The sequence below is a fragment of the Panthera tigris genome, chromosome D2, assembly GCF_018350195.1.
Source record: "Panthera tigris isolate Pti1 chromosome D2, P.tigris_Pti1_mat1.1, whole genome shotgun sequence".
Lineage (NCBI taxonomy): Eukaryota > Metazoa > Chordata > Mammalia > Carnivora > Felidae > Panthera > Panthera tigris.
This window is the reverse complement of record NC_056670.1, coordinates 41,185,655-41,208,914: the sequence shown is the minus strand read 5'-3', so window position 1 is coordinate 41,208,914 and position 23,260 is coordinate 41,185,655. Positions and strand designations below refer to the sequence as shown.

At 37.3% G+C, this 23,260-nt stretch overlaps 1 protein-coding gene and 1 long non-coding RNA gene across 5 annotated transcripts in view; one reads left to right on the top strand and one right to left on the bottom strand.

Moving 5' to 3' along the window:
* NRG3 (neuregulin 3) overlaps nt 1-23,260 on the bottom strand; it is a 1,045,385-nt gene that overhangs the window by 14,820 nt on the left and 1,007,305 nt on the right. For all 4 annotated transcript variants that reach the window (XM_042960817.1, XM_042960818.1, XM_042960819.1 and 1 more), the window contains exons 5-6: nt 19,012-19,114; nt 12,337-12,463 (exon numbers count right to left, since the gene is read on the bottom strand). In XM_042960817.1, coding sequence (XP_042816751.1) covers nt 12,337-12,463; nt 19,012-19,114 — 230 coding nt within the window. The remainder of the gene's footprint in view (nt 1-12,336; nt 12,464-19,011; nt 19,115-23,260) is intronic.
* Nucleotides 5,147-13,015, top strand: LOC122231949. The gene is made up of 3 exons (XR_006209258.1): nt 5,147-5,558; nt 12,174-12,327; nt 12,956-13,015. It is a non-coding gene; the product is annotated as an uncharacterized LOC122231949 (long non-coding RNA).

Here is a 23,260-nt window from a genome sequence, read left to right as displayed (position 1 = left end):
TTTAAGTTGCTGTATTCCTATCCAGGGTTGGTTGAGACATATGGAACACTAAAAATATACAAATCACTTGGTAATCGTTCAAACTAATATTCTATACATATTGGTTCAAATGAATTTAGAGATATATTCCAGTTTACAGTTCTGACAAATAAAGAGCTTAAAAATTGTCATTCCTGTCCCTACAATAAGAAAAAAGCTGAACAAACTGAAAATCAATGACTGTTCTTATATCCATTCAGTAATTGAAGTTGCATGACAAACCACCACTCTGAAATCTGGACAGACAAGACAATACAAGAACTATGGTCAAGATCAGCTTACCTAGAGCAGAACAAAGAACCAAAAAAGAGAAAAAAAAATCATCTCATATCTGACATGGGTAGGGTGAAAGTAACCATTTTGAAATGGCTGTTTCTACATGAAAAAAGACATTATCAAAGCATTATATTACCTGAGGGAAGTTTCCCCCCTGAGTCCCTGCTCCTGTACCCTTCCTGTCTCACATAAGTGGGAAAAAAGTGAAGAAACACTTCTCATGGTCATACGCCAGTAAAAGAGTGAAATATAATCATAAGATTATAGATGAGTTCCCCTCCACTACTCCTTAACACCACATCAGTAGGACTCCTCTATAATAACAGTAGATTACAGCTGACAAATTATAAGACACACACTCTATTTAAGAAGGAGTTCTTAGGAGAACCCAAAGACACAACTAAAAACAAAACAAGACAACAAATAAATAAAACAAATAAAAGACATTAGCTGATTTTAAAGCCCCTGGCATCTATAGCTAAAGCAAACATTAAATGAAACCCAGCTGCTATCCAGATTAACATAGAACCTACACTAAACATGTATTTACCTGAGGTCTACTCAACGTATCATGTTTACCTTTTAACCAAAAAATCTAAAAGCATACTAGAATATACGTATATTTAAAAAATGAAGTCTGAAGAGACAAAGTAAGCACCAGAACTTGAATCAGGTACCATAAAAGTGTTGGCATGATCAGACATGGTATTTAAAATAAGCATGATATGGGGCCCCTGGGTGGCTCAGTTGGTTAAGCGGCCGACTTCGGCTCAGGTCATGATCTCGCAGTCCATGAGTTCAAGCCCCGCATCGGGCTCTGTGCTGACAGCTCAGAGCCGGGAGCCTGTTTCGGATTCTGTGTCTCCCTCTCTCTGACCCTCCCCCGTTCATGCTTTGTCTCTCTCTGTCTCAAAAATAAAAACGTTAAAAAAAAAAAAAGCATGATAACTATGCTTAGGGCTGTGAAGGGAAAGGTAGACAGCATGCAAGAACAGATGAGTAATGTAAGTGGAGAGATGGAAACTCTATGAAATATTCAAAAGTAAATATTGAAATCTAGAAATAAATAAAAAATACTGTAACATAACTAATGAATGCACTCGATAGGCTCATCATTAGATTGGACACAATCGAGGAAAGAATCAGGGGAGCTTGACTATTAATCAATAGAAACTTCCTGAAATGAAACACAAAACAAATACTGAATATTAAAAAAAAAGGAAGAAAGAAAGGAAACAATGAATGATAATACTGAAAACTGTTGAGTAATTTTATATGGTATAACATAAGCATAATTGGAGTTCCTAAAAGAAAAGAAAAAAAATGGAGCAGGAAAAAGATTTGAAGGAATAGTGACTGAGAACTTTCCAAAATTATTGACAGACATCAAACCATAGATACAAGAAGCTCACAGAATACCAAAAGACCAAACAGAATAAATACCAAAAAAAAAAAAATCTATATCATAGCATATCATATTCAAACTGTATTTTTAAAAGGAAAAAAGAAGTAAAGAAAGAAAAAAAATAACACAAAGATAAAATGCTGAAAACAAAGTCAAAAATTAAAAAATAAATAAAAACCTTGTTTATAGAAGAAAAAGATAAACAAATACAGTGGAATTCTAACCAGAAATCATTCAAACAAAAAAAGACAATAGTAAAATACTAAAAGTGTTAAAAGAAAGAAATAGGGGGTTATGGTTGGCTCAATCAGTTGAATGTCTGACTCTTTGATTTTGACTCAGGTCATGATCCCTGGGTCATGGGAATGAGCCCCAAGCTGGACTCCATATGGAGCCTGCTTGGGATTCTCTCTCTCCCCAACCCTCTCTACCTCTCCCCTGCTTATGCTTTCTCTCTCTCTCTCTCAAATTAAAAACAAAACAAAACAAAAAACACCAAACTGAAAATATATCTCTGGTTTAATTATCTTTCAAAAATAAAGGAGAAATATAGATTTTCTAGACCAACCAACAAACAAAAAACTGAGGCATTTCGTCACCAGCAGACCTTAATAGAAGCTCTTCAAGGGGAAACAAAATGATATAGATCAGAAACTCAAATCTACATAAAGAAGGAAAAATGCCGAGAAGTAATAAAAAAAGTACATTAAAATATTTTATTTTTCTTATTAATAGATCAAATAGAAAAATGTTCAAAATAATAATATATTTTTGATATAGTATGTACACAAATTAAATGATTGACAGCAATTTTATAAAGAACAAGAGAAAGGAATTGAGGATACACTGTTATAAAATACCTGGATGAACCATGAAGTGGTAAGGTGCTATTTGAAAGTGGACTTAGATTAATTGTAAATCCATATTGTCAAATCTTGGGTAACCACTAACAAATTATAAAAAGAAGTATAATTGGGATGTTAGGAGAGGAAAACAAATGGAATCATACTAAATAACTAAAACCAGAGAAGGAAGAAACAGAAAGAGCAAAAGAAACCAAGAACAGGTGCAAAGAATTTAAAAGTTATCAATATGGAAGATATTAATTGAACTATATCATTAATCACTTTAAATATGAATGGTCTAAATACATCAATTAAAAAACAGACATTAGGGGCGCCTGGGTGGCTCAGTTGGTTAAGCGTCAGACTTCGGCTCAGGTCATGATCTCACGGTCTGTGAGTTCAAGCCCCGCGTCAGGCTCTGTGCTGACAGCTCAGAGCCTGGAGCCTGCTTCAGATTCTGTGTCTCCCTCTCTCTGTCTCAAAAATAAATAAACATTAAAAAACAAAACAAAACAAAAAAAACAGATTAAAAGCCTGTATGAGAAAACAAAACCCAACTATCTGTGGTCTACAAGAAACCCACTTTAAATATATAGGTCAGGTAAAAGTAACAGAGGAGATAAAAACATGTTATAATGATCAAAAGAAAGCTAGAGTAGGTATACTAATTTCAGACAAAGAAGACTTCAGAACAAGGAAAAGTATTAGGGATAAAGAAATATTTAAAAAGTATCATTTACCTAATGATAAGGGGGCCAGTTCTCCAAAAAAGATAAAACCGTTCTTAATATTTATACACCTAGCCACAGAGCATCAAAATACATAAGGCAAAAACTGGTAGAAGCTCAAGGAGAAACCGACAAATCCTCTGTTATACTTGGAGAGCTCAACATACATCTATCAGTAACAGAGATTTAGCAGGCATAAAATCATTAAGGATATAGTTGGGCCACATGGCATGTTCAATCAACTGTATCTAATTGATATTCATAAAATACTTCTAAAACAGCAGACTACACGTTTTTTGAGCTCACATTCATCCAGATAAATCGCATTCTTGGCCATCAAATACATCTTAAGAAATTAAAAAAAATTGAAATCATAAAAAGTATATTCTCAGACCATATTGAAATTAAGCTAGAAATCAATAGGGAAAAGACAAAAATCCAAAAAACTATTTGGAGATTAAACCACATACTTGTAAATAACAGAAAGATCAAAGAAAATGTCACAAGAGAAATTTTAAAATATTTTTAACTAATTGAAAATGAAAATACAACATATCAAAAGTTGTGGGAGGTAAAGGAAGCAGTGATTAGAGATAAATTTGCAACATTAAAGTCTTATATTTGAAAAGGAGAAATATCTAAAATCAGTAATCTGAATTTCCACTGAAAAAAGCCAGAAGAAGAAGAGTAATTTAAAACTGAAACAAACAGAAGAGAAGTAATAAAAGTTAGAGAAGAAATTAATAAATTGAAAACAGGAAAAGAATAGAGAAAATCCATAAAAGCAAAGCTGATTCTTTGAAATGATCAGTAACATTGATAAACCTCTGGTCAGTCTAACACAAGAAAAAAGAAAAAAAAAAAGAAAAAAAGGAAAGAGGGGTGCCTGGGTAGCTCAGTTGTTTAAGCATCAGACTTTGGCTTTTGTTGTGACCTCACGGTTCATGGGTTTGAGCCCCACATCAGGCTATGCGCTGGTGGTGTGGAACCTGCTTGGGGTTCTCTCTATTCCTCTCTGCCCCTTCCTCACTTGCTTTCTCTCTCTATATATATAAATAAATAAGTATACTATAAAAAACAAAAAGAAAAGATTTTCAATAACAGAAGTGAAAGAGAGGCCGTCACTACTATTCCCACAGACAGAAAAAGGTTAATATAAAGGAAATCTATGAACAACTCTATGCCCTCAAACATGATCTATTGTTGAAATGGACCAGTTCTTTGAAAGACACATGTCATCAAATTTCACACAAGGGGAAATAGGCAAATTTAATTGCCTTATATCTATTAAAGAAATCTATCTCTTAACAAAATAAGTATCATTTAGGAGATCTGGAGATCCCAGGAAGGCATACTGACTACTAAGAGAAATGAACTGTATTACAAACATATGAAAGAACATTAATGGGAGGTGGGTATCAGGGATGTGCTGTCCCAAGTAACTTTGGAAATGAGTAGAATCTGTAGACTAAAGGTAAAAAGCACTGCACATAAGCACTATCTGGTTGCTAGATATATCTTTGATCTGTCTGCTGAGAGGGCCTAGAAGAAAGGACATACTCAAAACCAAAACCTCCAAAAAACCTACACTGAATTGATTAAACGTATCAAAAGGAGACAAAGACCAACTGAAAGAGACACCAAAGGCAAATCTGAAAGAAGTTGATATAAAATAAGAAAAAAGTATTTATTGAATTATAACTCAAAGTATAAAATAAATATCCATAAGTTCAGACTCTTCGATAAATAATGGAATAAATAAATGAGGAACAAGAGATAAACTCTTTGCAGTAGCATTCCACATAATGTATGTAGACAATCTGCCTTCACAAACGGGGAGCACTACTCTTTAAGTGTGGGCTACACAGAGTCACTTCCTTCCAAAGAGAACTCTATAGAAAGGGGAGGGAGAGTAACATCACACTGGAGACTCCTAGCAATTATTACCTCAGAGGACAACGGAATCACCAACAGTGATTAAGTCAAACTGATAATATGTGATTTTGATATGAGCAAATGATTTGGCACTTTATCTCTGTTGTCTTTCTCTCTGCACCCCATAACCCCAATCTAATCATGAGGAAAACATCAAACTAATGCCAGTAGAGGAGCATCCTACACAATACTTGACCAGTACTCCTAAAAACTGTCAAAGCCACTAAAACAAGGAAAATCTGACAGTCACAGCCAAGAGGAACCTAACAAGAAATGACAACTAAATGTAACATGGCATTCTGGATGAAATCTTGGAACAGAAGCAATTAGGTAAAAACTGAGGACATCTGAATAGACTATGGATATGAGTTAATAACAACGCGTGCCTGTGGGTTTTAATTTTAACAAATGTACCATGCGGGTGTACAATGTTAATAGGAAAACCCGAGTACAGGGTATATGAGAACTTATTGTAGTATTTCTGCAACTTTTCTGTAAATCTAAAACTTTCCCAAAAAGAAAATCTACTTTAAAAATAAAAAAATAAAAGAATTTTTAAAAAGCAAAAGACACACATGAGAACAAGAAGAAGGAGTGGGGAGGAGGAGGAAGGGGTGGAGGAGGAGGAAGAGAAGAATTATTATTTAGAGACTGAGCCTCCCTTTATTTTCAGCCATAGGCTCTGAAGGTGTATAATCCACTCAGCAAAACAGCTAGTCTGCACCAACCTCCTTAAAAGTAGCTTAACTGACCAGGATTATAGCCTTTGGACATTTTATGCTCTATGCTGAAAGCATTTATTATGGCCCCTTCCAAAATTTATACATTTCCATCCCTGGAAGGAGTTATGGGCTGCACAATTTTATCCATCAGATAATATCTCCAAAAAGCTACCTGTCTGGTTCTTTCCATTAACATTTCTGTACAATGTTACAAAGATGGTAGTTGATTCCATGTTCTTTCCTGGCACTCATGCAGATCTTGACTTTTTGTGTGTATACATGTTTTGTTAAAATCTCATTCAGTATAATGTACAAAATGTCACTTTAATACCTCATAAGGAGATGCCTCAGTCCTTTCACTAGCCCTTTCAACATGAGCTGAAACAATTTCCTTTTAATCATGCACAGAGGCCCTGGTCAATACTGTTATCTCTTAGGGAAGCCAACCCGACTGGCTTTCCTGAAAGCCCACCTTGTGGCTGCTTCTGGGTGCTGAGGACATCCACTGTTGTTTGCACCATCACCTGCCTTGCTCCTAACACATTGTTGATGGTGCGCTGAAATCAATAGACCTGTCAAATGAAGCAGGTGCATGTTGGAAGTAGAACAACGATGTTGTTTCCAGGTCTGCCCAATGCACGCAGCAGGAGTCAGAAGGTTAAATAAAAGCATGTCTGTGTTGGAAAGCAATGATGACAGAGCTGATAATCACCTGGTCTGGAACCCCAGGCAATAAAGGCAGGAAGGAGGTTATTTTTAAATGGTTTTAAATGTCTGTCTCTCTACATTGCTCCCAGGTCATCTATGTCTGTCTCAAAAAGTTCTTTACTAGAAGTCTGACTTAGGAGCCCAGAGCATGGTGAAAATCAGCAGTTATGGGATAATTCAAAGTGTGATTTCTTATGCAAGTAATTAAAAACAATTTGACTCCAGCTGTTATGCTGGGAATTTCTGCACCATATCCCAAGCAGGAAGAGCTATACAATTGCAGTCAAACTTCAACCCATTTCCATGGAAACACTCTTTCCACACACTGGGCACAGCAAATACTCCTCCTCACCCCTACCATCTACAACCCACCATCCCACCTCAACCAAGTGCCTCGTTCAGCTAGGTGAATTGAGCATGTGTCATTATCATTCTGTCTTCTGAGAGAGCTCTTTGCTATTACCATATTGTCAGATCAGCTCTCAGACCCGCCTTCCATAAGCTCTGATGGGACTGTTCACTATTGACTGGAAGCCTTGGCACATTTGTTTGTGGGATTCTATCACTTATCGTAATCACTAAGGACATTGTCATTTAGAGTTATCATTGTATACCTTGTTATTAATATAGTGCCTAGTCCTTACTAAATATTTAATGTATATTTGAATAGGTGAATGTATGAATCTATAATGAATCAACAAGTTAAAATTTGATATTTAAAACAAGACATCAGGTTTTAGACTAGAACTATTCAAAGTTAACTTTGATTCATGCTATAAAGAAATTACCTCTTCTGACCAACATCCTTGAAACTATCTGATGAACTTCAACTCACTCCCAAGACTCTGTTCCTATGTTACATATTTTGGGCAGGATGTATTATTCCCCCAGACAATTCTGGATGTCCTTTTCCATTCTCTAATAGCACATTGACTTAATGTGTCTACATCATAGAAAAACTGCTGTGTATGCTTACGCTCTTGTTTCTACCACTATCCTGTGAGCTCCTCGAGGCCAAGATCCATCTCTTCTGTTTGTATTTTTCAAGCGCTTCATTCAGTGCACAGCATAGAGAAGTGTTCAATAAGTATTACAGAATAAATGGATGCCTCTCTCTACCAATTATCAAGGCTGTGTTATGCATTAAATTCTTATTATTCTCCTTATGGATGCAAATATTATCTTCCAATTCTTCCTCACTGAATGTTCCTCCTATATAAACCTATCTTTCCTAAGATGGTTATTGAAAGAAAGGTGGGAAGGGGTATATAATTTTAGTCCCTAACTTTTCACTTACATATATTTTCTCTTGATTAATGACTTCTCTTTCTGATCCCTGAATCAGGCTGAGAAGTGTCACTCCCTTGGCCAGTCTAGAGATTATAATGCTAGCCCCAGCTCGCTTGCGCTCGCTCGCTCTCTCTCTCTCTCTTCTCCAGGACACAGTTAAATGAGGTCAGTTCATCTCTCTGAGTCACAAATACTTCATTTTGTAAGTGATGGTAAGGCTCTAGGTGCTTGTGAGGCATTGCCAGGTCTAGTTCTGCAGCCTCTGAGTCGAGTGTTTCCAGAGTATGATGCTGCTTCACTGGACTAGGTGTTTCACATCTTGTTATATGACTGTAAAGTGAAACCCTTCCCCATGAATGTTTAATGAACTTAAGGGAATGCCAGACGCAGACTATTCATTTGTTAAACACTGCAATTTGCAAAGAATTTCAAGTAGTTAACTTGGGATTCAAGATAAAATAAAGACAGATTTGCCTGATATGGTGTCCTACTCTGAAATTTTCCCCCCAAGGATTATAGTGTACCTGGATAACCCATCCACCCTCTGTGTAGTAGAAATAACCATAGAATTCCTATGCTAGGTGTTCAGAATTTCCTAATGGACACACCATGCAGCTTGGACCTTGGACTCTGGATTTCCTCACTGCCCTTGACATTTGGGAAGGATAATTTTCTGGGCATTGTGGGATATTTATCAGCACTTTTGCCCTCTGCTCAGAGATGCTTCTCACGTTTTAACACCCAAAGTCTTTCCGGTCTTTGCCAAAAGTTCTCTGGGGCAACACTGCCCCCTGTTAAAGCACTGAGTTATAAAGATGTGAGATGGGCTTTCTGCTACTCACTGGATGTCTGATAGAGACGGACTTTCTTAAGCTTTGAGTCCCATTTTCCTCTTCTGCACATAGTGGGTGTAAATTAAGTAGTCGTTGTTGGGACTAAGTGAGTCACTGTCTCTCTATTATTTAGTATTATTCTGTGTATGTACTCAATACATGTTATTTGCTATTATGATTGTCACTATTTCATTTATCATTGTTTGTTTTTAACATCGACATTGGTATTGCCTCCTAGATCTTGCCAGAAGAAAAAAATATGGAACTACAAAGAAAAACTGCTTTATTAAGTTTTCCTCAATACATTTGCTTGTTACTATTCATGCAGAAATTTTGAGCCACACATCAGATTACTGCTTGCTCTAAGACTAGAGTTACCTGGCCTCCAGCTGTATAGATGTCCTTGTATACTTCTCCTTGTATATCTTGAGCATAACATTGAAGGAAAGCAAATCTTAAAAGTTTCTGTTCCTTTTCAACATACTATTGATATATACTCTCCATTACTGTTTTCTCCCATAACGTATGACAAGAAAAACTACAAATTGCTATTTGATTCTTACAACAAAATTATGAGCAAGAGTATCAGCATGGACATAATTCATCAAACTGGAAATTTGACTAGAAATATATGGACTGAGATTGTACTATACTCTCAAATAGTTAAATGTAAATTAGAAAAAAACCAAAAAACAAAAAACATTTTCTCCTATTAAGTTAGCAAAAGAAATGTTGACCAAAGTATAACAAAGCTGCTAGTGACCCATGTTACTTTCTAGCACTGAAACTGATATGTGCCTTTGGGAAAGCAACTTATTCATTCTAGTCTAGTCTGGTTAAAGGGACCTTCTCAGGCAGTCCCTTGGGCCCAAGCTGGCAAAGCGTAGAATGCTATGGCTAGCATTCCTGTGTCTCTTCAATGCGCCTCACTCTCCTTTTTCAGAGTCCTTAAATGCCTCCTTCTCCTACCTATTCTCTGCCTGCACTCCCAGCCCAATCTAAAACTCATGATCCCTTGAAATGTATTGTCCTAGCTGACCACACTGCAACTCAGGGAAAAAATGTCCTATATATATTCTCTGTATCCAAAACAGGATGAATATAAAAAGACACTTTCCCACATCTTATCTTAGGCCCTGTGAGAATGATCCAGTTGAGCCCACGGTCTGCTTCCCTGTGCCAACATACAAAATTGTGGATATGGGTGGGCTGGAGAAGGGAGAAGAGGGAGAAAAAAAGAAATTAAAAGCCAATGCGCCCAAAGATCTTTTAAGTTTTGGAACCTCTACACTTTGTAATTTCTTGTTATTCTAATCCTAATAGTTGCAGTCAAACGAGGGGTGGTGGAGCATATGAGTGAGGAGTTTATCTTAATATTCCTTTAATAGTAAACCACAGGAAAGAACACGAATGTCTACAAGGAGGGAAGGACGAGGACATTGTGACGTGGCCACTTTGTGGACAATTATGCTGCTCCCAAATGAGTTTGTGGAGAGCATAAAGCAGACAGAAAATGCTATTGATCATCTGTTTGGTGAAAACAGAGGATACAAAATTGTGTGTGTGCTCTGGCTGCAACCCTGTAAAATCCATCAGGACTGACCGAGACTATTCCCAACCAAACTCTAGACAGGCTCCTCTGAGCCCTCTTTTCTACTAGGCCTTAACTTTGGCCTATCAAAACTGCAGATTCCCAGCACAAATGACTTCACTCAATCATCCCCGCACCAAAAGTCTTGAGTAAACTCTCATATAGTCTCTAAAGGTTCAAGGCTTTGCCCCTGGAATAGCCCTAACCTTCCTTAAAAAGTCTGCCTAAGAAACAAAAACAAAAACAAAAACTCAAAGCCTCCAAAAGAATTTGCTGGTAGCTCTAGCTAATGCTGGAGGAAAGGCCACTGACCTCCCTTAAAAGGACTTAAAATTGTAAACCGCCCTTTGTCATTCTGAGATGTGTGTGTATCTCCTACTAACTCCTAAGGGAGTTTCTTTCTCAGGGACCTGAAAGCCATATCTTTGAAACGTAATCATTAGGAAGGATAGCATGTCGGCCTTCCGCTCTGTGAAAGTACAGAATCCTAAGCTCAATTAACTGCCAGCTAACAGACGAAACTGGCATGCACACTGATCATCTCTGTACTGTTTCACTTCCCTGACTCTGCCAAGACCCCACGGTTTCTGCTCCCCACCCCGTTCCCTCATTCTCCCTTTGAAACAACCAGTCACCTCTGTACAAACTGAAGTTGAGTTCAGTTCATGCTGGACCTTCTTTCATAATGCAATAGTCTATTCCTGATTAAAACCTGCCCTTACTATTTTAACCAGTGGCTGGCTTTGTTTATCTTCAGCAGGTCCAGTTGCAAAGGACTTGAAAGCCTCCGCTCCTGCATTTGTTTTAGGGCAGTGAGATAATACTCAAAAATCATTAGCAGAAACATTCCCTCTGTTTCAGAGAACAGTCCCCACATAACTATGATTACAAGTTTAACAAAATTTGGCTGGGAAGCAATTCCGATTTATGAATTCCACATTAAACATCTAAGTACATCTGTTATGCATAACATAATGGTGACTTTTGGGTAATGATTTTTTAGAATCACAAATGATGTATAAATTCTCAGTGATTTATGCATTGGGAGGGGCATGAATGTGTCCTGGGTGATTGCTTATTATACTCAAATCCTAGGTTTATACCATGGCTTTTGTTCCTTTTGTGTCTCGGAATCTGGATGTGCAATCTTATACAGGGGCAAAGAATTTGCTACCCTGAGAGGAATATTTCAGTATGTCTTAGATGATATGTGCTTGTCGTTAATTAAGTGTTTTGCAATATATCTCAGAAATGATTATAATAACATTAGAAAGAATGTAAGATTCAAAGAGCTTGTATTTCAAATTCTGGTATCCATTTAAGCCTTGGTATTAGGAAGCACTGACTGTGGGAATACAAGTCTCACTTCCCACCTGTCTTACCTTTGACCTCTCTTGCACCCCTTACCTTGGAGTTGCTGGAATATACTACACGTTCTTGGGATTCCATGGTTTTACTTTTTCTGTTTTTTTCTAGTCTCTTGTCCTTTGCTCTTTGACTATACGATGAACATTGCACCCACCCATCTCCCTCCCTCTCTTTGGTCTACTCTCCAACCTACTGCAATGTCAACCATCTCAGCCCACATACCTCCTCTGTTCTGGCGTCTGTGCCCCTTACCACAGATAAGTTCCCATAAGGTAGGGAGCATTGTATCCCTGGTGCCCAGCACAATTTCTGACACAGTAGGAATGTAATAAGTCATTATGGAACAAACAACTGGAGCTCTTTTTGCTTTCAGAGATGAATTTATATTGCAGAATATAATCAAGGGCTGAGATTTAAGTTTTCTCTGTTTCAGCCTGTACATGTGGACATGTACACACACAGAACTGCAAAGTGACTTAAAGAAAAATCTACAAATACCGAAAAGAACACACACATCTGATCCCAAGCATCCCATCCCCCTGAACTGGAAACACTGAGACGGGTTGTAGGAACAGATGTATAGACAGGTAACTTACACTCTGCAGCTGGACATGATTCTTCACCAAGTTCTCTGACTTTGCCATTGTGCTGGATGCTTTGAGACTGTAGTTTTTACCATTTTGTGGTTCTTTCAGCTGCTCTTGAATTTGTTTAGCTTGTTTCCTGCAGGTTTAAATAAATAGATGCATAAATAGTTACCCAAATTTATTCTGTTTGTATTTGGGGGTTCTTTTGTTCCCAACATGTATGTTTGTCATTTGTTAAAGCTGGATGAACTCAGTTAATAAAGGAAAGCCTTCCTTCATTTTCAACACGCCAACCCCATTAGATAGCTTCTAATCTGGAAAGAAACTGGTATTATCCATAAACACCCAGAGATTCACACCCAATGGCACTCCAAAGGCTGGGATAAGCATAATGAATTTTTCTGGGCCGCATGGATGCAGAGGTCCCTAACCCTTGGTGCTCAGCTGTAAAGAATTAGAAATGCTCTGAAGAAGTAACTAGGGGAAAAATTTGAAGCTTAGAGCTACCAGCCACATATAACATACTTGCAGAGTTACATTTATATTTGTTATATTTACATTTATAAGCATGCATAGCTTAATTGCATAGCTTACTTATATACTGTATTGTGTATGTTTTCTCTTGCAGTTCAGAAACAGCTCATTTATTGTTACCATTAGTCCCAAATGTGAAGATTTTTATTTCCAGCTGGTAAATCACAGCAAAAATAGGTAACTCTTGAAAGACCACCTACTATGTGCCACGCATCATTTTAAGTGCTTTCCGTGTATGAACCCACTTACTCTTCATAGTAATTCTGTGTGATGAGGCAGGAACCTATACTCATTCAACAGATGAGAAAACTGAGGCACAGAGAAGTGAAATCATTTTCCCAGAGTCATATCGCTGTAAGTGTTGGAGCTGGATGTGAGTCCAGCCCAGCTGGTTGCATACTGTGTAACCTCAACCACCACTTGGGACTGTCAAACCATTTGCCATGGTCCCACAGCTTCTCAGTGGGAAGGCTGAGATTGCTCTCGATCTCTGGACTCTGAGTGAGGTACTCCTGCCTGCATATGTGGGGTGACTGTTGTTTAAGTCAGGCAGTGGCTGCATCAGAAGGATGCAGCAATTTCCTGCCTTGTTAGCTGCTCTCTTCCAAGGGCTTTACAGCAACTATCTATCAGCAGAAGACTCAGTATCCACAACACACACACACACACACACACACACACACACACACATACACACACACACTTTGCAGTGAGCACTGTCTCCTGCAGTGAGCTTGTCCTGGCAGGCAGCACTCCACAGAGAATGGGCTTGGCTGTCAGAGGGGTGGGACCCCCCACCTTGGCTGCCACCCACCACTTTTGCTTTGATTTCCTAAATCAAACTGACTGTTTCCCTAAACTTCTCTGAGCCTTGGTTCCCTCATCTGTGCATGCAGTTGTAAAAGTCAACTTCCACGGACACCGTGGAAACTAAATGTGAGAACACCTGTAAAGTGCTGATCTGCTCCCCTTCTCATATTTAGCAAGCTTAGTTGGATGGACAGATCCTACAGGGGAATTAGAACACTGACTCAAAGATAAAAGAAAGGATTGTATTAATTGCGTCACTCACAAGCAAGTTGACAGTATTGGCTACCCGAATTGGAGGCTCTGAGCATCATTAACTCTTCTGAATTTACAACACCAGTGTGATGTAGCTCTGTTTGTTTAAATCTTTCTTTTTTATTTTCAATTGTTTGCGGGACTTTTTTCTCCAGTACTTCTAGTTGCTTTAATCTAGTTGTAACAATCTACCTATTTCCTGACAGCTAATCTGTAGCCTATTGTTCAAAATAAATGTATCATATCAGCATTTTATGAAGCATGTTATAGCCACAAAATCCCACCAGGGATTCATTGATGAAGGAAACAGATCAGGTGATTCTACCTAAGTAAATCATTGGTGAGGCAGTAAAAGGGGGCTTGGCACAGAGGAAGGACTCAGTTACTCTCCTAAGGATGAAATAGTAGAAACATTAACAATCTTTTCAGTAATTCTATAATTCAGTGTCTGGGAAACGCCAACTTGAAAAGGAATTTTCCTTATAAAAATATCTGACTGCAATTTCCTAAATCCTTTTATAATTTGCTTTTCTGTACTGGCTTCTCACTCATTCACTCTTGACTCACTAATATTCCAGGACACACAGACTTTCTTTCCTTTCTGAACTGGCTTCCTTCTCCATCATCCCTACTCTGCCCCAAACACATATATTTCTGCTCTTTCCTCCTTCACCCAACAAATGGGAACTGGGAGATGAGAAGCGTCTAATCACAATTCCATTAGCTCTCTTCACAAGAGTCAGTGCTCTGGGAAAGACAAGATATGGGCATTGCACACTGGGACCCTGCTAGCCTAACAATGTCAGTGTTAACATTTTATAGTTCATTGAGTTTTAAGTTTCTCTGGTCCAGTTCATTCAGCAATGAGATGTAAGTTGTGGAATGTCAGGTATCACAAGTCTAGGCATTGTTTGTAATGTTGCAGAATGGGCTCCCAGGGAAGCAGGCACTGAGATGGAGATAGCATGTAGGATTTTTATTGGGGGGGGGGCTCTTTGGATCCACACCTGTGGAAGCAAAAGGAGGGATGCAGGACTGGGCCGAGGGAGAGATTGGAACATAATGCAGTCTCCGTGAAGAGCTCAGCAAATCCCATGGCAGGGGGGAGGGCGGGGGGAGAGGGTCTGAAATTGGCATGGCCTTGTACCCCAAATTGGGGCAAAGGTCTAGGCCTTCAGAGCCTTACACTGGCCTGTCATTGGAGGTGGGCTCTCTCGGGTCAGAGCAAGGCAACTTTGATTATATTTGTTTTAGCAACTGGAGGACAAAGATCTTCACTGCCGAAGAGAATCGAAGCTGCATATCAGAGCATCCACTGCCTGTCCTTAATGGGCTTCCCTTGTTGGTAAAATCTTTGACCTCAGAGGGCAATAACCTACAGTTAGGGCTGGGTTTTACTGGGAGCACCGGTTCTCTTTTTTCCTTCTGTGTTTCTCAGTTGTTATCATTATTTGTCTCAGCTTCTGTCTGCTGGAACATCTCCTCTCCTATCCCAATTCTGTTCTTTCGAGTTAAATTGTGTTTTGTACTTCCAAAGTGTACTAAGGACTCCTACAGGCAGCCTCACTCTTCTTACCCATATGAGTTGAACATAAAAAGAAACCTAGAAGAATTTATAGTTACCATGTGAGCCCTATCAGCCAGATAGGGCTGGCTGTTAGTTGAATAGGTCAACTAATAGTTCCATTAATCACTTACGGGAATATATGGACTTATTAGGTGTGACGAGAAGAGAATTTCTTTCATTATGTCCTTTAGAGTCGTTGCGGTTCAATTAACTCAGAAAATCCTCTAAATCCAAGGTGTTCATCACTTTGACCTCATGATGTTAACCGCCTTCAAGCTTTCATCCGCTAACAATTTGCTGTAATATTCCATGTGGCGAGGTCATGCCAAACCAAGGGTTCACAAGACAATGGACAAAGGACCAGAGTGGTGGGATCTGAGAGATTATGGGAGCTAAAACATCAATGACCAAGAGAATGTGAGCTTTTGGGTAACTCTTGACTTTATCTGGCTGGGACCTGTATATCCCAGTATATAGAAAGCTGGTTTAAGTGAATTTATTTAGAAACCAATGATGGAGAGATCATAAAATCATAGAAGACTTGGCATGTCCAAGATGAAGTCAAACAAATGACACACATGTCAACAAAGTTACAGTATGTGTGAAAGTAAGAAAATTTTGAGTAGAGTCTGTCTGCGTTGTTATCTCCAAGATCTAGGGATGAGAATTAGAATTTCAGGAATGAGTGCAAAGAAACATGTGCCAATGTGTTATAAAAATTTACATTGCTTTCAGCTATATAGATTAGATGCTTGGTGTGAGGTATAGTATTCCTCTCAGGCAAAGAAAAATAAAGGCAGACCCTGCCTGGAAATTGTGCTAGAAGGAAATCCAGTCTAGGTCTCTAATGAGAAATATAACTCCACTTGGAAAAGGCTTCAATTCTTATTATTACTTTATTATTCTCACAGTTTCTTATTTATTTAATTTTTAATAAAAAAGGTGTCCCAGCTGGGCAGGCAGGAAGACAACATTCTAATTAGTGTTCCTCCACTGGGCCAGTTCTCTGAGTCCCCCATAATGAATGATGTTGAACAGTGTTTCCATTAAACCCTGACACTGCTCGGAGCTCCGGGAGGAGGTGTTCGTGTCAGAGCCCACGTGCTGCCTAAAGAGGGAGAGATTGACATGACAGCCATGAAGATGGAGGTCCCCTCGTTACCCAGCTGCTCTCCGTTCTTGTGACTATCATCAGTTTTTTTGTCTAAATGTGTTGCAGATACAAATCATAAAAATAAGTGATTAACTACCACTTGATGGCAATTTGCTTATTGTTAAATACACAACTTCCTCCCCCTGCGCAGCACTTGCGAGGAGACCCTTCTATCTAACGCCCTGCTGAGTGTGATTACCTGTCTTGGGCCACTGCCTACTCTTCATTTTGTAGTTACCCAGCCTCTAAGTTCCAGTGTGGGAAACTGCAGGTGTTAACAATAGCAAAGCCTTCACTGAGCACTTACTCTTTTGAACACTGCGCTGTGCTCCTTGTGGTGTTATCCCGTGAATCCCTGACAAATTCTACAAGGCAAATATTATTTTTGGCCATATTTTGCCAAAACAAGGAACCTGAGGCTAAGGGACTAGATGCAATTCGCCCAATAATATATAACAAGCAAGTGGCAGCCTGATGACTTGAATACAGGTCTGAGTGAACACATGTTAAAATCCTGACCAAACACCATGTAAGCTCCCTAGAGAACATAAAGCATGATGGGCTGCACCAGGGCATGACATTCCTGATTCACCCTTAGCAGTTTCACCTTCCACCATCTAGTGGGAGGACTGTGGGGCCCAATGTGGTAGAGTGGCTTAGAGCATACAATTTCACCTAGAACTGCAGAAATGCAAAGACCCCATCTGTAATTTCCTACTGTGTGGCTTTGACAAATTAATATTTTAAAATTAAATTCTGTTATTATTTGAACAATGCAGCAATAATGAACAATTTGAATTGTTGTGAGAATTGGGAGATAATACATGAAAAGCCCAGTGTCCCTGACAAAGAGTAAGTTCTCAAAAATGAACACTAATAACTGTCACAGCCAAGAGTTGCCCAGGAGATGTGACAATTAAATATGGTATCCTGGATGGGGGCCTGGAACAAAGCACATTAAGTAAAAACTAAGGAAATCTGAAAGTATGAACTTCAGTTAGTAATATAGTATCAATACTATTTCATTAATTGTGACCAATGCAACATTAAGACATTAATATTAGGGGAAACTGGGTCTGGGATATGTAGGATCTGCCTGTCCTATTTTCACAGTAATTCTAAAAATCTAAGCCTATTCTGAAATAGTTTATTAAAAAATAATAGTTACTAACTATGGATTCATACCCGAGTTTCTATTATTTTTAAAAATCATAATTTCTGTTCTTTTTAAAGATCAACATATACAACATGCAGACAGGTGTCAGAGACTATATCTGGAAATGGATCCATTTTTAGAAGAGCAAATGGGCAGACAAATATAGGTCCAATGAAAAGCAATTACACATTGGCTTGCATTTCAGACAAGCTGTAGGAACAGAATCTGTGCCAACTTCTTAAGGCTTGCATGACTTAAATAAAATTTCCATAAATAAAATACCTTTATCAAAGTTCGTTTGGAATAAATATATATATTTTCAATTTTTTTAATGTTTATTTTTGAGAGAGAGCCCGACATGGGACTCAAACTCACCAGCTGTGAGATCATGACCTGAGCCGAAGTTAGACGCTTAGCCGACTGAGCCGTCCAGGCGCCCCCGGAATAAATATATTTGTATGCCTATTTAGGCATGTATATATTTTATTATATGTTATTAGTCAAAAATAAGAAAATAAGCACCTTAAGCAGAAGTTTTGGTTTCTTTTTTTTTTTAAGTTTATGTATTTATTGACTTAACTAATCTTAGCACCAAATGTAGGGCTTGAACACACCACCTTGTGATGAAGAGCCACATGGTCTTCTAACTGAGCAGGTAGGTGCCCCAGAAATTTTAGTTTCTTAACAGGGGAAGTATAGGGCATATTTGAGATATGCTTACCAACTAGTGAACCAAGGTAGATCTTACAGTATTCATACTTCACATTTGGCTGAAATCTTTATGGGTATCAGGTAAAAATACTATGAAAGGAAAGTGTGGAGTATTTTTTGCAGTAAAGGACAGATATTTGTTGATAATATTTAGGTCTACACCAGTGAGTTCTCTGTTCAGAAGTGTTAACCCCTTAGTGGCAGGAAGACACCAAGCCTTTACTTCTGACAGACCATCAAAAAATGCAAAGAACACAGAATGTTCATGATCACAGAAAGGAATAATTGCTATATGCACCAAAGACAAACCACACACATGCATGTATGCACATGCTGCCTATTTTCCCCACAGTCTGTAAAAGACTCTAAGTCATTTATAGATGTTTGATGGGCCCATTTGCACAAGATGCCTCTGCCTGGAGCAGAGACTGTGAAGTTAAAGAAAGACAAAGTACTTTCTCTGAGACGTAACCTTTTAACACTTGAGAGAAATGGTCTTACTTGCTTTTGAAGTAGAATGCTGCGCAGAACATGCCCACGATGACAATTCCAAAGATGATACATGAAATTGACAGCACCTGCCTTTGATAAACTTCTTCACTCTCTGTGAATTTGAAAAACAGAATTAGAATGGATGTTAGCAGGGTACGGCAGAGATAATTTTCATCCTTGTACTTCTGAGTTGGTAGGAGCTTTTCAGAGCAAACGTTTTTGTCCCTGTCATGAATAGAAAAACATAAGGAAGTTATTATGATTCAATTTCTTTGCAATTGTCTACAGGCTAGCTGGTTATTTTTTGAATATGCATGTATATTTTTGATCAAGTACAGATATCATAACTATGAATCTTATTATGAAGAGACATTCTACAAATTTAGCCCATACTGGGACATACATTTTTGAAATTATAGTGGAGCCTAAAATAATCTTCTAGAGAAACAAATATGTGTCCATCAGAATTTTCCTGCGTCAGTGATGGCTTCCAATTTATTTTATGTGATACTGATGCCACTGTATTTTCTGATTTGGTCCTTCTCTGTCTGTCTCCCATTCATCCATTCACTACTATGATTCACATCACTAATGACAGACAACTTCAATATGTATGTGAATATTTATTCACCCAATTCTTGACTTCCTCAATACCAATGATCTGGCACAGTAATCTCAACCTCTATTACCAAGGTCATATCTGATAGCTTCTTATCACACACACATGCACACACACACACACACACACACACACAAGAATTCAAATATAAGCATGCTACTTTTTAGCCATTACCATTTACAATCCCAGATCATTTCTGAAATACGTCTACTGAAACAGATCTTCCAGCTCATCAGACCTTTTTATCTATAGATCTCAGAACTTTCTGTTAATTATCCTCCTCTTGTCTTCATTTTCTTTCTTTATGCGGCATAGAGACTATGATCCATGATTACAGTCATTCACTCTCTTGCAAATATGCCCAGCTACTATATCTCTTTTTTCTTCCCTTTTACCCATTTGGCAAAATAACTGTATACAAATCCAAGAAACTGCCTTCTTCATACCTCTCCCTTGAGCAGCTCAGAATTGGGAGAGAAGATTGTACAGTTGGGAAGAAGGACATTAATACAGTTGACAAGAGCATTGCTTAAGTAGATAGCTGATAGTGACTAACGATCGCATCAGCCTGCTTCTGCATTTTCCTGATTACCCATAACTTCAGCATACTATTCAAACATTTGACTTACTCTCCCTTCTCTCACTTTCAGATTTTCCATACATATAAAGAAAAGGAAGTCAGCATAGTATAAATCATCTCTATTTATAACACAAAATATACAAAATTAAGTGCATCTGTATCTATTCCTTTTGTTTCTTTACATAGTGCGGTACCTCTCAAACTTTACTATATATTGGAGTCCCCTTGAGAGCTACTGAAGGACAGATGGCCACCTACTTTCTCTCCCAGAGTTACTGATTTAGCAGGTATGAACTGGGGACGGAACATTTGCAGTTTCTTAAAAGTTCCAACGTGATTCTGACGCTGGCCTGTGAAACATATTTGAGAACCACTGAATAACTAAAAATCTTTGGAACACGGATCAACCATGTAAGAACAAGGGAGATTTCTTTGTTGTTGTTAATGCCAACATGGTATGGTATCCATATTGGACCTTCTAAATGAAAATCTTTACTTAAATGAAAGTTTCAGGTGTTTCTCATGCACCCTGAGAGAGAATGACTTAATTTTAAAAAGTACTATATTTTTTGTTAAAGACTGATTCCTTGGATCCCACTCTCTTCTCTCATCCCGGGGTCTTCTCATCACTTAAAATTGAAGGAAAGGGAAAACATTACAATTGTTTCTGTGATACCAGCATTATCTTTATACCAAAACCAAAGACATAAAAAGAAAGTAACTTATTGACATATATCCTACATTGATATGCAAAAATTCTTAACAAATTTTAGAAAATAAAATCCAATAAGATGTTAAAAGTAATACACTGTGACCAAGTGGGGTTTATACAAGGAATATAAGGTTGGTTTAATATTGTAAAATCGATCAATGTGTTCACAATTTTAACAGTCAAGAAAAAAAATTGTTTAATTATCAGAATACAGGGGAAAATTACTTAACAAAATCTAACATTTATTTCTTATTAAAACTCTCAAAAACTTAGAAAGGAACTTCTTCACCCTGATGAAGAGTATCTATACAGCATCTATACCTAATTGTAATAGACTGAATGCTTTTCTGCTAAGATCAGGGGAAGGTACAGCAAAAATATCCACTCTTACTATTTCTATTCAACATTGTACTGGAGGTTTAGTTAATGGAATTAGGCAAAAATAGAAATTAAAGTCATTCAGTTTGGGAAAGTAGAAGGAACATGATCTTTGTTCTCAGACAACATGATCATCTATGCAGAAAAGCTTATGGAATCTACAAAGAGCTAGTGTAACTAATAAGTAAGCTTAGCAAACTTTCAGGATACAAAGTTGCAGGATAAACAATAAAAATTAAATGTATGCCCATTTAAAAGCCACAAATAATCAGAAATTGAAATTAAAGTATCATTTACAGAAGCATCAAAAATATATAAAGTACACAGAGATAAATCTGACAAAAGATACACAAGGTCTATACACTGAAATTTGCCATTATGTTATTGAAATAATTTAAAACCGAAATCAATGGAAAGATAAAAACATGGTCATGAGTTAAAAGACTCGATATTATTAAAATGTCAATCCTTCTCAATTTGATGGATAGATTGAGTGAAATTCTATTTAAAATCTCAGGAGGCATTTTGCTGTTGTAAAAACCAATAAGATGATTCTAAATGTTCTATGGAAATACAAAAGATCTAGAGTAGCCAAAACAATTTTTTTAATATATAACCAAGAGAACACTGAAGGTGCCAAACTATTTTATCCCAAGACATTTTATAAAGCTATAGTAATCAGGGCAATATAGTGTTGGCCTATTTATAGACAGATAAATCAATGGAACAAACAAAAGAGTCCAGAAATGTATGCGAACATTTGTGGCCAGTTGATTTTTGATATAGATGCCAAGGCATTCAATGGGAAAGGATATTTTCAAAAAATGATATTGTCATAATAGTATACCCATAGCCACTAAAATGAACCTTGACCCTGACTTCATAGCTTCTTCAAATATAAATTCATGATGAAAAACAGACCTTAATATAATATTTCATACTATGATACTTTTAGAAGAAAATGTACAAGAAAATCTTAGTAATCATGGGTTTGACAAAGATTTCTTAACTATTAACACAAAAGATAGGAGCTATAAAAATTTTTAAATCAATAAAATGAACTATGTCCAAATTCACAATCTTTAATCTTCAAGACCATTATGAAAAGGAAAAAAATGAAAATGAAAGGAAAAAAAAACAGGGAAATTCTGGGAAAAAAAAAACTCTGCAAAATATGTACTCAACAATAGAGTTGTGTCTATAATATGTAAGGATCTCTTATTGTTCAATAAGAAGAAGACAAACAACACAATTTAAGAATAGACAAAATATTTGAATGAACACTTCTTCAAAGATATATAGATGGTAAATACATAAAAAAGACACCTAACATCATTAGTCATTATAGAATTGAAAAATGAACTATAATGAGATATAAGGCATCACTAATAGAATGACTAATATTAAAGGCTGGCCATACCAAGGGTGTGAACAATTTCTATTCTCGTGTACTTATGGTAGAAATGAAAAATGGTATAACCACCAAAAAAATAGTTTCATATAAAGTTAAACACATATCTACCTTATGACACAGCCATTCCATTCTTGGGTATTTACCCAAGACTAATGAAAGCATATGTTCATTATGTACATAAGAATTCATAGTGGCTTTATTTGCAATACCAAAAAAAAAAAAAATCTGGAATAATCCAAAGGCCCACTACAAGGAAAATAAAAAAAAAAAAAAAAAAAAAAAACTGTGGTATAGCCATATAAGGGAATCTTACTTAGCAATAAAAAGGAATGGGTTAGTGATATAAGAAATTCTATACCTGAATCTCAGAATAACTAGGTTGAGTGCAATAAGTCAGACAAGAAAAAGGTGCATGTTGTGTTACTGCAGTTATATAAAACTCTGGAAATTTTAAACTAACACGTAGTAGCAGAAAGCATGTAACTGTACACCTGGAGTCAGGAGTAGGGAGGAGTGGAGGAAAGAGACTACAAAGTGATAGGAAGAAACTTTGGA